Source organism: Amblyraja radiata, chromosome 26 (assembly GCF_010909765.2).
Source record: "Amblyraja radiata isolate CabotCenter1 chromosome 26, sAmbRad1.1.pri, whole genome shotgun sequence".
NCBI classification, from domain to species: domain Eukaryota; kingdom Metazoa; phylum Chordata; class Chondrichthyes; order Rajiformes; family Rajidae; genus Amblyraja; species Amblyraja radiata.
This window is the reverse complement of record NC_045981.1, coordinates 24649657-24664062: the sequence shown is the minus strand read 5'-3', so window position 1 is coordinate 24664062 and position 14406 is coordinate 24649657. Positions and strand designations below refer to the sequence as shown.

General features: G+C 42.3%; 1 protein-coding gene across 1 annotated transcript in view; it reads left to right on the top strand.

Annotated features, from left to right (window-relative positions):
- Positions 1–14406, top strand: part of spata20 (spermatogenesis associated 20) — a 288180-nt gene that overhangs the window by 20261 nt on the left and 253513 nt on the right. The window contains exons 5-8 of the mRNA XM_033044507.1: positions 3916–4059; positions 5268–5469; positions 5883–6013; positions 12382–12486. Of these exons, the coding sequence (XP_032900398.1) occupies positions 3916–4059; positions 5268–5469; positions 5883–6013; positions 12382–12486 (582 nt within the window). The remainder of the gene's footprint in view (positions 1–3915; positions 4060–5267; positions 5470–5882; positions 6014–12381; positions 12487–14406) is intronic.

Sequence of the window (14406 nt, the reverse complement as noted above, 5' to 3'; positions counted from 1 at the left end):
TACCTCAGAGCTTTCCAGCATCTACAAGGAATGTCAGAAGTGATGAAAATGTTTCTACTTGTCTGCACAAATGCAATTCCAATGACACCCATCAGGACAAAGCACCTTCTTGACTTATATAACCATATAACAATTACAGCACGGAAACAGGCCATCTCGACCCTTCTAGTCCGTGCCGAACACGTATTCTCCCCTAGTCCCATATACCTGCGCTCAGACCATAACCCTCCATTCCTTTCCCGTCCATATAACTATCCAATTTATTTTTAAATGATAAAAACGAACCTGCCTCCACCACCTTCACTGGAAGCTCATTCCACACAGCCACCACTCTCTGAGTAAAGAAGTTCCCCCTCATGTTACCCCTAAACTTCTGTCCCTTAATTCTCAAGTCATGTCCCCTTGTTTGAATCTTCCCTACTCTCAGTTGGAAAAGCTTATCCACGTCAACTCTGTCTATCCCTCTCATCATTTTAAAGACCTCTATCAAGTCCCCCCTTAACCTTCTGCGCTCCAAAGAATAAAGCCCTAACTTTACTCAGAGAGTGGTGGCTGTGTGGAATGAGCTTCCAGTGAAGGTGGTGGAGGCAGGTTCGTTTTTATCATTTAAAAATAAATTGGATAGTTATATGGACGGGAAAGGAATGGAGGGTTATGGTCTGAACGCAGGTGTATGGGACTAGGGGAGAATACGTGTTCGGCACGGACTAGAAGGGTCGAGATGGCCTGTTTCCGTGCTGTAATTGTTATATGGTTATATGGTTGTTCAACCTTTCTCTGTAACTTAGTTGCTGAAACCCAGGCAACATTCTAGTAAATCTCCTCTGTACTCTCTCTATTTTGTTGACATCTTTCCTATAATTAGGCGACCAAAATTGTACACCATACTCCAGAATTGGCCTCACCAATGCCTTGTACAATTTTAACATTGCATCCCAACTTCTATACTCAATGCTCTGATTTATAAAGGCCAGCACACCAAAAGCTTTCTTTACCACCCTATCTACATGAGATTCCACTTTCAGGGAACTGTGCACAGTTATTCCCAGATCCCTCTGTTCACCTGCATTCTTCAATTCCCTACCATTTACCATGTACGTCCTATTTTGATTTGTCCTGCCAAGATGTAGCACCTCACACTTATCAGCATTAAACTCCATCTGCCATCTTTCAGCCCACTCTTCCAACTGGCATAAATCTCTCTGTAGACTTTGAAAATCTACTTCATTATCCACAACCCCACCTATCTTAGTATCATCTGCATACTTACTAATCCAATTTACCACCATCATCCAGATCATTGATGTACATGACAAACAACAGTGGACCCAACACAGATCCCTGTGGCACCCCACTAGTCACTGGCCTCTAACCTGACAAACAACCATCCACCATTACTCTCTGGCATCTCCCATTCAGCCACAGTTGAATCCATCTTGCTACTCCACCATTAATACCCAACAATTGAACCTTCTTAACCAACCTTCCGTGAGGAACCTTGTCAAAGGCCTTACTGAAGTCCATATATACAACATCCACTGCTTTATCCTCATCAATTTCCCGAGTAACCTCTTCAAAAAATTCAAGAAGATTAGTCAAACATGACCTTCCAGGCACAAATCCATGTTGACTATTCCTAATCAGACCCTGTTTATCCAGATGCTTATATATATTATCTCTAAGTATCCTTTCCATTAATTTGCCCACCACTGACGTCAAACTAACAGGTCTATAATTGCTAGGTTTACTCTTAGACCCCTTTTTAAACAATGGAACAACATGCGCAGTACGCCAATCCTCCGGCACTATTCCCGTTTCTAATGACATTTGAAATATTTCTGTCATAGCCCCTGCTATTTCTACACTAACTTCCCTCAATGTCCTAGGGAATATCCTGTCCGGACCTGGAGACTTATCCACTTTTATATTTCTCAGAAGTGTCAGTACTTCCTCTTCTTTGAATCTCATAGTTTCCATAGCTACTCTACTTGTTTCCCTTACCTCACATAATTCAATATCCTTCTCCTTGGTGAATACCGAAGAAAAGAAATTGTTCAATATCTCCCCCATCTCTTTTGGCTCTGCAGATAGCTGTCCACTCTGACTCTCTAATGGACCAATTTTATTCCTCGTTATCCTTTTGCTATTAATATAGCTGTAGAAACCCTTTGGATTTACTTTCACCTTACTTGCCAAAGCAACCTCATATCTTCTTTTAGCTTTTCTAATTTCTTTCTTAAGATTCTTATTACATTCTTTATACTCCTCAAGCACCTCATTTACTCCATGCTGCCTATAATTATTGTAGATCTCTCTCTTTTTCTGAACCAAGTGTCCAATTTCCCTTGAAAGCCATGGCTCTTTCCAATTTTTACTATTTCCTTTCAACCGAACAGGGACATAAAGATTCTGTACTCTTAAAATTTCACCTTTAAATGTCCTCCATTTCTCTTCCACATCTTTCCCATAAAACAAACTGTCCCAATTTACTCCTTTTAAATCCTTTCACATCTCCTCAAAGTTAGCCCTTCTCCAATCAAAAATCTCAACCCTAGGTCCAGTTCTGACCCTCTCCATAATTATATTGAAACTAATGGTATTGTGATCACTGGTCCCGAACTGTTCCCCAACGCATACCTCTGCCACCTGACCCGTCTCATTTCCTAACAGGAGGTCCAGCACCGCCCCTTCTCTAGTAGGTACTTCTATGTTTTGCTGCAAAAAACTATCCTGCACACATTTTACAAACTCCAACCCATCCAGCCCATTTACAGAATGTGTTTCCCAGTCTATGTGTGGAAAATTGATATCTCCCACAATCACTACCTTGTGCTTACTACTAATATCTGCAATCTCCTTACATATTTGCTCTTCCAATTCTCGCTCCCCATTAGGCGGTCTATAATACGCCCCTATAAGTGTTGCTACCCCTTTCCCATTGCTCAGTTCCACCCAAATAGCTTCCCTAGACGAGCCCTCTAATCTATCCTGCCAAAGCACTGCTGTAATATCTTCCCTGATAAGCAATGCAACACCTCCACGTCTTGCCCCTCCAATTCTATCACACCTGAAGCAGCAAAATCCTGGAATATTTAGTTTCCAATCACAGCTCTCCTGCAACCATGTTTCACTGATCGCCACAACATCACACTTCAGGTGTCAATCCAGGCTCTAAGTTCATCCATCTTTCTTACAATGCCCTTAGCATTAAAATATACACATTTAAGAAACCCACCCTCTCTTATTCTCTGTTTATTGTCTTTTTCTTCTCTCTCCCCTACATTTTGGGTCAGAGTGCTACCATTCTCTGCCTCACACACTGCTAGCTTTCCCAATTCGAGTCCCTCCCCCCAACCATACTAGTTTAAAGTCGCTGCCTCTTGATTAAGAAGTTTAAACTGACTTGTGTGCTCTATTATGTGGATGTAAACAATGCCATTGCACTAGAAAGGAGCTATCTCCTGTGTCTGACCAAGTTGGATCAATCAGATTATCAGATGTGGCAGCTTCAGAACCTTCTGTCCATAGAGCTAGATATATCTTTGCATATTGAGAGAATCAAGAAAAATGTGATTGGACAGGAAAGTGATACAGACGTAAATGTTCAGTCACCAGGGCCAAATTACCTCCACCACCTTCTGTATCAAGTGTTCTTTATCTCTCTAAAACTAAAACTAGATATTGCTGTGTGTAAATTGGTTGTTACATTTCCTTCATGGTGACGGTGGCTGCATTTCAAAATACTTAACTGTTGTAAAGTGCTTTCGGACATGCAGAAATCATCTATTGCCTTATTAGTGTCTCTGTGCCTTTTAAAGTCTCTTCCCTATGTAGGTTTGGCCGTTTTAACGAGTTGTGGAAAATAAAATCTTCCACAGGGGCTTTAACAGTGGTTCTTATCCGTTTTGATTGCAGGCAACAACTGGAGGTGGAGGATGGCCAATGAGTGTGTGGTTGACCCCTGACCTCAAGCCCTTTGCCGGAGGGACCTACTTTGCCCCTGAAGATGGTTCACACCGACCAGGCTTCAAGACTGTGTTGAAGAACTTGGCTGACCAGGTTTGCTATCCTTTGGTGTTAAAAGATGCTGTGAGGTTGTCTCCTAATGTTTGAATGCTTGGACATGCCTATCTTAGTTGAAATAAAAGTCTTATGGTTTGTAAAGCAGATGGAATTAAGTTTACAGATCACCCATGATGTAATTGAATGGAGGAGCAATTCCAAGAAGATGAAAGGGTTATGTTCCTTTGTTCCGAGCCTTTGACAAAGGTTAGATACAATATTCTGAAGATTTGCTTTCTTTGTTTTAAATGTATAAGGCCATTTTATTTGACTTTCCATTGGTAGATTTATTCATCTTGGATGGAATTCATTAGACTTTTTCTTAACTCATCAATTACATTTATGGGGTGGCATGGTGGCACAGTGGTAGATTTACTGCCTTACACCGCCACAGACCCGGGTTCGATCCTGACTATACAGAGTTTGTCTGTACGGAGTTTGTACATTCTGCCCGTTTTTTCCCAGGGAAATCCGGTTTCCCCCACACTCCAAAGGCGTGGGCTAATTGTCTTGGTATAATTGTAAAATTGCCCCTAATATGTAGGATAGTGTTAGTGTATGGGGATCGCTGGTCATCGCAGACTTGATGGGCCGAAGGACCTGTTTCGGGGCTGTATCCCTAAAATAAAATAAACTGTTTTGGGAGGGGATGTGATTGAGCCATTTTCTTTAACTGTTGGTGATGATACTTCCACGGTGCTAATGGGTAGAGAGCCATGGTATTCTCATCCCACATCAACGAAGGAAGATGATTCATTTTCAAGTACAACGTGTTCTGCAGAAGGAGCAGACCTGATAAAGCAGCTGAATTTAAGGGGAGTATGAAACAGGTGCCATTTGAGAAACTAATCATCACCATCTATTGCATTCTAAATGAAAAAATCTGTTTAATTAGGCTGGTTAGCGCCTTGTCTCGCATTGCCAAAGACATGGGTTCAATCCTGATGTTGGGTGCTGTCTGTGTGGTTGCACATTTTCCCTTTGAAGTATTGTCCGGGTGCTCTGGTTTGTGGACTTGGTGAGCTGAAGGGCCTGTTTCCATCTCTAACTCATTGAATGTTTATTAGCAGAGTCAGCTTTAGGTTATTGTTCTCACTGTATATGAGTATATATTTAATCCTCAGAGGAAGTACTTCTAAAGCAATTGGAAATAATTAGTTATTTTATATTTCCATGTTTGTTCACCTGTCAAATGTTTGTTTCAGTGGAAAAGGGACCGGAATGGAATTATTGAACGCAGCAACAAGATACTGACAGCGCTGCAGAAAGGTGTGGCAATGAGCTCTGGCAGGGAGGGAGTGCCACCATCTTGTCCCCAAGTGATGGAAACATGTTTCCAACAATTGACTAATTCTTATGACGATGAATACGGAGGATTCCGTGAGTCACCAAAATTTCCATCACCAGGTGAGAAATATAAGCATGCCTCAAGATGCAAATATTGTTTGGCCAGACACAAATACGGCTTGCATTTATACTGCTCCTTTAAAGCAGTAAAAGGTGCTTTGATTTCATTCTAAGCTAGTGAGATAATGGGAAGCAGGGATGGTGTAAATGAAGGAGAGAAAGCAAAGGAAGATTTATATGAGGGATATTCTTTCAGGAACGTGTATTTGAAAGGGAGTGATGAAGGAGTATGTGCATAGAAGAAACAACAAGTGCAAGGTAAATGGAATATAGTGCAATGGAAATACGTGCAGACAGAGGTTTCCATGGGAATGGAGTAGAGTCTGGTACATCACTCATCTGGTTAAACGTCATAATGCTGGGATATAGTTGATTGATGGTTCATAACTTTATAACATTTGTTCTCTGAACAGTAAACTTCAATTTCCTGTTTCGTTTATGGGCTTTGAACAAGACCTCTGCAAAAGGAGCTCGAGCACTGGAGATGGCTCTACACACGCTGAAAATGATGGCTCATGGAGGAATTCATGATCATATTGGGCAGGTAGATCCCCCCGAGACTCGTGAAAAATACTTTTCTGGATGAGTTAGAGCTGGAAACAGAAATTACTTATTTAGGCTAAATATGAAATATCATATTAATCATTCTGTGGTGGTACAATGATTGCAATTTAATTTACCAGGATAAATGGAAGCGTTGTGGTCGTCTGCACATACTGTCGATCAGTCTTTAAAGTCCACCTAAACCTTGAAAAGGGCAGAATTTTTGGTTACAACGTTTCAACATCATTCCGAGTTCACTGAGATTTTGGCAGAGTTCATGCTGTGGAGAATTCTACCAAGTATGAAACTGACACACTTCTTCCACTGTTCCCCCTTTTCACAACCTCCACATAATTCAAGCTGGGATCAGCAACTATTAATAAAGCTTGAAGGCCTGATTTTTGGATATATCAGAGTGTGTGACAGATCTCTGAATCTCAAAACTCTAAATGTGCTTCACTAAAGTTGGTTCAAATTAAAAGTTGACAATCCACCAAGTGTAATATTGGGACATTGAACAAAGATACTGGCAAACTGGCAGAGTATCTGGAAAAAAACTGATGGGAGACAGTGAAGCTGAGGAAGGATATTTTGGTGCAGTTGTGGGTGATTAATGTTGAGGCTTGTAAGCCACAAGACTATGATGAGATTTGAAAAAGGACGGGAATTTTACAACAATCAGTGGTGAACCGGGAGCTGCTGTAAATCATTGACCACAAGGATGTTGGATGATCAAGAAATGATGTGATTTGGAATGGGGGCAGCCAGGCTTTGCTTGGGCTCACTTTTGGAAAATGAGAAGCCAGCTCGGACTGCATTATAATAGTTACATCTCAGGGTAGCCAAAGGATGGAGATGGTTATCAGCAGGAGATGAGAAAAGTCTGGGGTGGGGTTGTGCAATGTTATGGAGGTAATGCTATGGTTAAGGATTGGGTATGGAAACTCGTTTTGATAGTTATAACGCTCTAGCAATGAACTTTAGGCATTTGCTATAGAGAGGAATGGAGTCGGGTGCTGGGGAGTGGAATGGCTTTGGTCTTCCCAATATATAGCTACAGGGAATTTTTGCTCTATTTCTGGATGTTAGACAAACAGTGTGACAAAGCAGTGGAGAAATCAAAGGAGGTGATGGGGGTGCTGTCAATGTGAAAGGCATGGGAATTGGAATGAAATTTCTGTAAGGATATTGTCCAGCCACTACTCCAATTAGAGCTGGAAGAGGAAGCATAAATAGACAGAAAGGAAGTCAGCCGATCAGAGGCATGAGAATTTCAGAGTTTGGTGAACATGAAGCCAGTCAGGACATCAAGATCAGTGGTGGCAGGCCGGACTGAGCCTGCTGTTGCTGACAGTTGCATCATTCCGAGGAAGGTCCATCTAGGACTTTAATGGAAGTGGGAGAAGTGCTGAGTGACTAAAGTTGGCTTATCTCTTGCTTCTCTGGGTGGATGGACTTCACATGGAGATGTGAAATTCACATGGAGAGATGAAGTTTGCAGACGACACAACAGTGATTGGGCTGATCACCAACGGTGATGAAACAAAATACAGAGCGGAGGTGCGGAACCTGGTGGACTGGTGCGCACGTAACAACTTGTCACTAAACACCTCCAAGAGCAAGGAGCTGATTATTGACTTCAGGATGTTCCATAATGGAGAATACGCCCCAATCTCCATTTACGGGGAAAGTGTGGAGAGAGTGTCCAGCTTTATGTTTCTGGGCACTCACATTTCAGAGGACCTCACATGGTCCACCAACACCACTGCGCTGGTCAAGAAGGCACAGCAACGACTGTTCTTCCTGAGGACATTAAAAAAGACTGGTCTGCCCCAACAGCTGCTGACAACCTTCTACCGCTGCACCACAGAGAGCATATTAACGTATGGCATCTCTGTGTGGTATCTCAGATGCATGGAGGCGGAGAGGAGAGCTCTTCAGCGCGTCGTCCACAGAGCGCAGAGGATTATTGGGACACAGCTACCAGCCTTGGAGGGCATCTACCACACACGGTGCCTCAGGAAGGCCGTCAGCATCCATAAAGACTCCTCACACCCTTGTAATGGACTGTTCGAACTACTTCCCTCCGGCAGACGTTACAAGGCCTTCTACGCCCGAACCTCCAGATTCAGAAACAGCTTCATTCCCAGAGCTATAGCGGCTCTGAACCGGCCCTGCTGAGTGCCCCCCATCCCCCCTGGACTGTCTCCCTCAGATGGTCACGTCGCACAGTTTATTTTTTTTGGACATCGGTTGGAAGCTGCATACCAAATCTCGTTGCACTGATGTGCAATGACAATAAAATATAATAATAATAATAATAATAATTATTATTATTATTATTATTATTATTATTATTATTATTATTATTATTATTATTATTATTATTATGATGTGCTGGATTCCCCTGCTATTACACCAAAATATTCACCCAAAGGCCAGATCTGTACAACAACTCCATTAACTTGAATAGGGAATCTAGGAGGCATAGATGAGATGGGTAATTAAATTCATTTAATTAAGTTCAAATCACTTATTTATTTCTGTACTAACTTTATTTTAATGTGTTTAATTATTTGTCAGTGCTTTAATGTGCTTTAAATTTTTAATTCCTTTCAAATGAATGGGCTTTTCAATGAAATCGATGTTAATAGTTTTTCAATGTCTGTGAACCTCTGAGTTACTTAAGAATGGTTACAAAGCGGTGACAGAAAGCGAGGCCCCATCTCCAGTCTTGTCAAAGACTGTTAGGGCATTCTGAGGTAAGGGTTAAGCAACACATCCCACAGCTGTGGGCGAGTGAGGGTTGTGAGCAGAGAGTCCAAGATGCGAAATGCAATTTAACTCAAACTTCAAAAATCCTTCCATACTTGCCAATTTCCAGCCTCTGCTCCACAACATTATCTATATCCCTGAACTGATCCTGAATCTATAGAACATTGTAAAATTATCACCAATGCATCCATGATTTCTAGAGCCACTTCCTTAAGTACCCTGGGATGCAGACCATCAAGCCCTGGGGATTTATCAGCTTTCAGTCCCATCAATCTACCCAAAACCATTTCCTGCCTAATGTGGATTTCCTTCAGTTCCTCCGTCACCCCAGATCCTCTGGCCACGAGTATATCAGGAAGATTGTTTGTGTCCTCCTTAGTGAAGACGGATCCAAAGTACCTGTTCAACTCATCTGCCATTTCCTTGTTCCCCATAATAAATTCACATTTTTCAGTCTTCAAGGGTCCAACTTTGGTCTTAACTAATTTTTTCCTCTTCACATACCTAAAGAAGCCTTTACTATCCTCCTTTATATTCTTGGCTAGCTTACTTTCGTACCTCATCTTTTCTCCCCGCATTTGCCTTTTCAGTTCTCTTCTGTGCTCTTTAAACATTACCCAATCCTCTTGCTTCCCGCTCATCTTTTCTACGTTGTACTTCTCTTTTATTTTTATACCGTTCCTAACATCCCTTGTCAGTCATGGTCGCCCCTTACTCCCCTAGGAATCTTTCTTCCTCTTTGGAATGAACTGATCTTGCACCTTCTGTACTATTCCCAGAAATATCTGCCATTGTTGTTCCACTGTCATCCCTGCTAGGGTATTTTTCAAGTCATCTTTGGCCAGCTCTTCCCTCATGGCTCCATAGTCCCCTTTATTCAACTGTAACACCCACGCCTCCAATTTACCCTTCTCCCTCTCCAATTGTAGATTAAACGTGACCATATTTTGGTCACTACCTCCTAATGCCTCCTTAACCTCAAGTTCCTTTATCAAATCCGGTTCATTACATAACACTAAATCCAGAATTGCATTCTCACAGGTAGGCTCCAATACAAGCTGCTCTAAGAATCCATCATGGAGGCACACCACAAACTCCCTTTCTTGGGGTCCAGTCCCAACCTGATGTTCCCAGTCTACCTGCATGTTGAAATCTCCCATGACAACTGTAGCATTACCTTTACTACATGCCAATTTTAACTCCTGATTGCAATCATATATCTAGGCTACTGTTTGGGGGCCTGTAGATAAGTCCCATTAGGGTCTTTTCACCCTTACAATTCCTTAGTTCTATCCATACTGACTCCACATCTTCTGTTTCAATGTCACTCCTTGCAAGGGACTGAATTTCATTCCTCACCAATAGAGCTACCCCACCCCCTCTGCCCACCTGTCTGTCTTTTCGATAGGAGGTATATGCTTTAATATTTAATTCCCAGCCCTGGCCTTCTTGCACCTTCATGTCACTGTAATTCCCACAACATCATACTTGCCAATTTCTAACTGAGCCTCAAGCTCGTCCACTTTATTTCGCGCATTCATATACAACACTTTGACCACTGTATTCACCTCCCCTCTCTCACCGCTTGCAATTGGCCCTGACCTTACTCTCTTATCCCTTCTCGAACTTTCTTTCCCATTAATTCGAGAGTCTTTTGTAAATTTTCCTGTACTTCCCCTTCAACTCCATCTTTACACTCCTAATTTGTGAAATCCTTCTCCCCACTATTTAGTTTAAACCCACACGTGTAGCCCTAGCAAACCTGCCTGCCAGAACGTCAGTTCCCCTCCAGTTAAGATGTAACCCGTCCCTTTTGTACAGGTCACCCCTACCCCAGAAGTGATCCCAGTGGTCTGTAAATTTAAATCCTTGCTCCCTGCACCAGGCCCTCAGCCACACATTCAGATCCCCTATCTCTCTGTTCCTGTCCTCACTAGCACGTGATACTTGAAGCAATCTAGAGATATCCACCCTAGAAGTCCTGCTTTTCAGTCTTCTTCCTAACTCTCTGAACTCGCTTTGCAGAACCTCCTTCCTCTTCTTCCCGATGTCGTTTGTGCCTACGTGCACAACTCCTGCCGGCTGTTCACTTTCCCTCTCGAGGATGTTCTGAATTCAGCTTGTGACATCTTAAACCCTGGCACCAGGGAGGCAACATACCATCCTCGTGTCTCGTCTGCCGCCACAGAATCTACTGTCCGCTTCTCGGACAATGGAGTCACCCACCACTATGGCTCTGCTGCTAAGTGTCGTCTCCCCAGAGAGTTCCCAATAGGGCGTACCAGTTTTCATTATGCACATCTTAATATGTGTTCCACAGAAGTTTCATTTCGGCACCTATCCAAACTCCAAGAGCTGATCATGGGCTCCTGACTATTTTATTTCAAGCCCCTAGTAATGAAGGCAAGAATACCATATAACAATTACAGCACGGAAACAGGCCATCTCGGCCCTACAAGTCCGTGCCGAATACCATATGTCTTCTTTACCATCCTATGCACCTTTCATGAGCTATGAACTTGGACAGTTTTTCTATTAACTGTATACTCTTTCTTTACAATAAACTTCCCAAAGTGCAACTTGCTCAGATTAAACTCCCTCTGCCCTTTTTCCACCCGTTTCTGTAGCTGATCTATCTCCCCGCTGTATCTTTTCTCAGTATTCCTCACTGCTGCAACTCATCCAATGTTGGTGTCATCAGCAAACTTAGTGACCTCCATTTACATCTAGGTTGTTTATGTATACCATAAACAGCAGAGGTCTCAGAACAGATCCCTGTGGAACAGACCACCCACCAGAATATCTACCACCCACCACAACCCCCTTTTATGAATAAGCCAGTTCTGAATCCATATGACCAAGTAATCATCAATTCCGCATGTCTTAATCTTTTGGATCATCCTACCATGAGGGACCTCGAAAGCCTTGGAAAATGTTAACAACATTGTGTACATTCCCACAATTCTGATTGCTTACACATGACCTTACCATCATCAATGGCCGTGCATTAAGCTATTAAAGCCCTAACTCTTGAATTTCCTCCCTAAACAGTACTGCCTCTTCTCCCTCTCTGGAGATGCTCCAGAAACCTTCCGTTTTGTATCTTCAGAGGTGTATTTGCCTTTGTTGATTGATGTCAATTTTTTGTTTGGATGTTGTTCCTGTGGAACACATATTACGGTTACATTGTGCATCAAGGAAGCTTCATTAATGCCAGTTAGGGTTCACTGCAATTTCACAGACCTGAGCGACTGTCTTTATGTTTCTTGGGTTCATTGAAGATGGCATGAGTTGTGACAAGTAAACCTCATGGATCCTTGAGGTTTTTAAGGCTTGGTTTGTCAGGATGTAGTGTCAAGTCCTCATTATTTAACTTCCCATGCAAAAGTTATTGCTTGAGTTCCTGCACTACCCTAGATCCTTATAGACTGCATCGCAGTTGAGGCAATGCATATGAAGTGTAATATTAATATAATGTTCTGTTTCTATAATGTTCTAATATAATTTTTGTTCAAGCAAATTGCCCATTTAGTTGGTGATTGCAGGTAAATTGGATGCTTGTTCAAACTTTAATGTTGCTCTGCTCTACACTAGGGCTTCCATCGCTATTCCACAGACCGCCACTGGCATGTCCCCCACTTTGAGAAGATGCTGTATGATCAGGGGCAGCTGGCAGTTTCTTACACAGAAGCTTATCAGGTAAACTAAAAGAAAGAGCAACCTTTTCACATTCACAGCTTTTAAGTCACAGCTTTTGTATACATTTATGATAATCAAAATGAGTAATAATAATTCATGGACCGAGAGGTGTCACTGTTTTAGATTCAGTATACATTGTTAGGACATGGGTTAGTTACTGAGTATAGTTCTCTCTACCCACAGCGTGGATAGGGGACGAGCTCAAATCCATATCTAGCATAAAGGTAGACAAAAATGCTGGAGAAATTCAGTGGGTGAGGCAGCATCTATGGAGTGAAGGAATGAAGGGTGACGTTTCGGGTCGAGACCCTTCTTCAGACTATCTAGCATGGGTTTGCATGATGTTTAAAATCAGAACAAAACACAAAGTAATTACTCAGGCACAATATACTGGAGTTCCATTTCTAAGCCTCACTGCCTCCACCTTCCTTCTTTAAGATGGTCATTAAAATCTATCTTGTACCGAGCCAATTACCGCTCCATTGGTTTATTTCAGGAAAGTGATGGAAGGGATTATGACAGTGCTTCCAAGTGACAATTGTTTGGTAACAGCCTGCTCACAGACAATCAGGTCGTCCAATTGTTGACCTCATTATAGCCAAAAGAGCTGAACTCTAGAGGTGAAGTAAGAGAACTGCCCATACCATCACTTGAATAAGTGCAGCATTAAGGAGCCCTGGCTAAACTGGAATCAGTGGGAATAAGGGAAAACCTTCCTCTGATTTAAATTACATCTAGCACAAAGGAGGATGGTTATGGTGGATGGAGGTCAATCAACTCATCCAAAGTACATTTCTGCAGGACTTTCTCAGGGTTGGCCCAAACATGTTCATTAAAGACTGTACTTCAATCATAAGGTCAGAGTTTTCACTCCTGCTCGCACAATGCCTGGCACTAGTTGCAATTCCTCCGATAATGAACTAGTCCACTACAAAACGTAGCAAGACTTGGACAATATCCAGGCTGATAGGTGGCAAGTAACATTCATGCCCTACAAGTGCCAGACAAAGAGGATATCCACCAAGAGAAAATCGAACCAATGCCACCAGATGTCCAATAGCATCACCATCACTGAATTCCCCTATTATCAATCTCCTGGAGTTCACCCACCTGGAAGTTGCCCTCCAAGACACCACCATCCTGACGTGGAAATCTCTAGTCATTCCTTCACCAGGTCAATATATTGAAACTCTCTTCCTAACAGCACTATGGGTTTCCTTCACTGGATCAAAATGTTGAAGCTCTCTCCCCAACAGCGTTTTGGTATACCCGCACCTGAGGACTGTTGTAGTTTAACAAGGCAGCTCACCAGCAGCAAGGGAAAACAAAGACGAGCATTTACATGCTAGCTCAGCCTGCAAAGCCAATAGCCCTTCAATGAATGTATTACAATAAATCCATACACTCTCCTGGCAGGGTTTCAGTTTTTCAGTTATTATGCCCTATTTAAATGGCTTGAGATGTTTTCCTATCTTAATGATTGGAAATGAATGGAAGTCGTAATTATTTCAGTACATCAAATAAGCTCGCAGGGATACAGGAAAGCGAGATGGGGGATGGAACTAATGTGACTTCTCTCCTGTGAGTTGGTATTGATAATATAGGCTGAATGGCTATCGCTTGCTCTGTTGTATAAGGTGAAGATCATGGGTGAGTTTATAACTCTTACCACCCTCAAGCCTCAGATACTTAAATTACCTGTGCTACAAATATTCTGTACCCCCTCTGAATTTGTAAAAATATGCATCTCTGATCTGCTGCATATATTCACTCGATTAAAAGTAGCTAAATCCTCTGAAAATGAATCAAAAATAAAGAAAATTAGAACTGTGCCCACCATCACCAAGATGCATCAGAAACTTATGCCACTGCACATTTCTTCATTGGTCATAAGGGGGAGCTGGTGGTACACGGATTCCC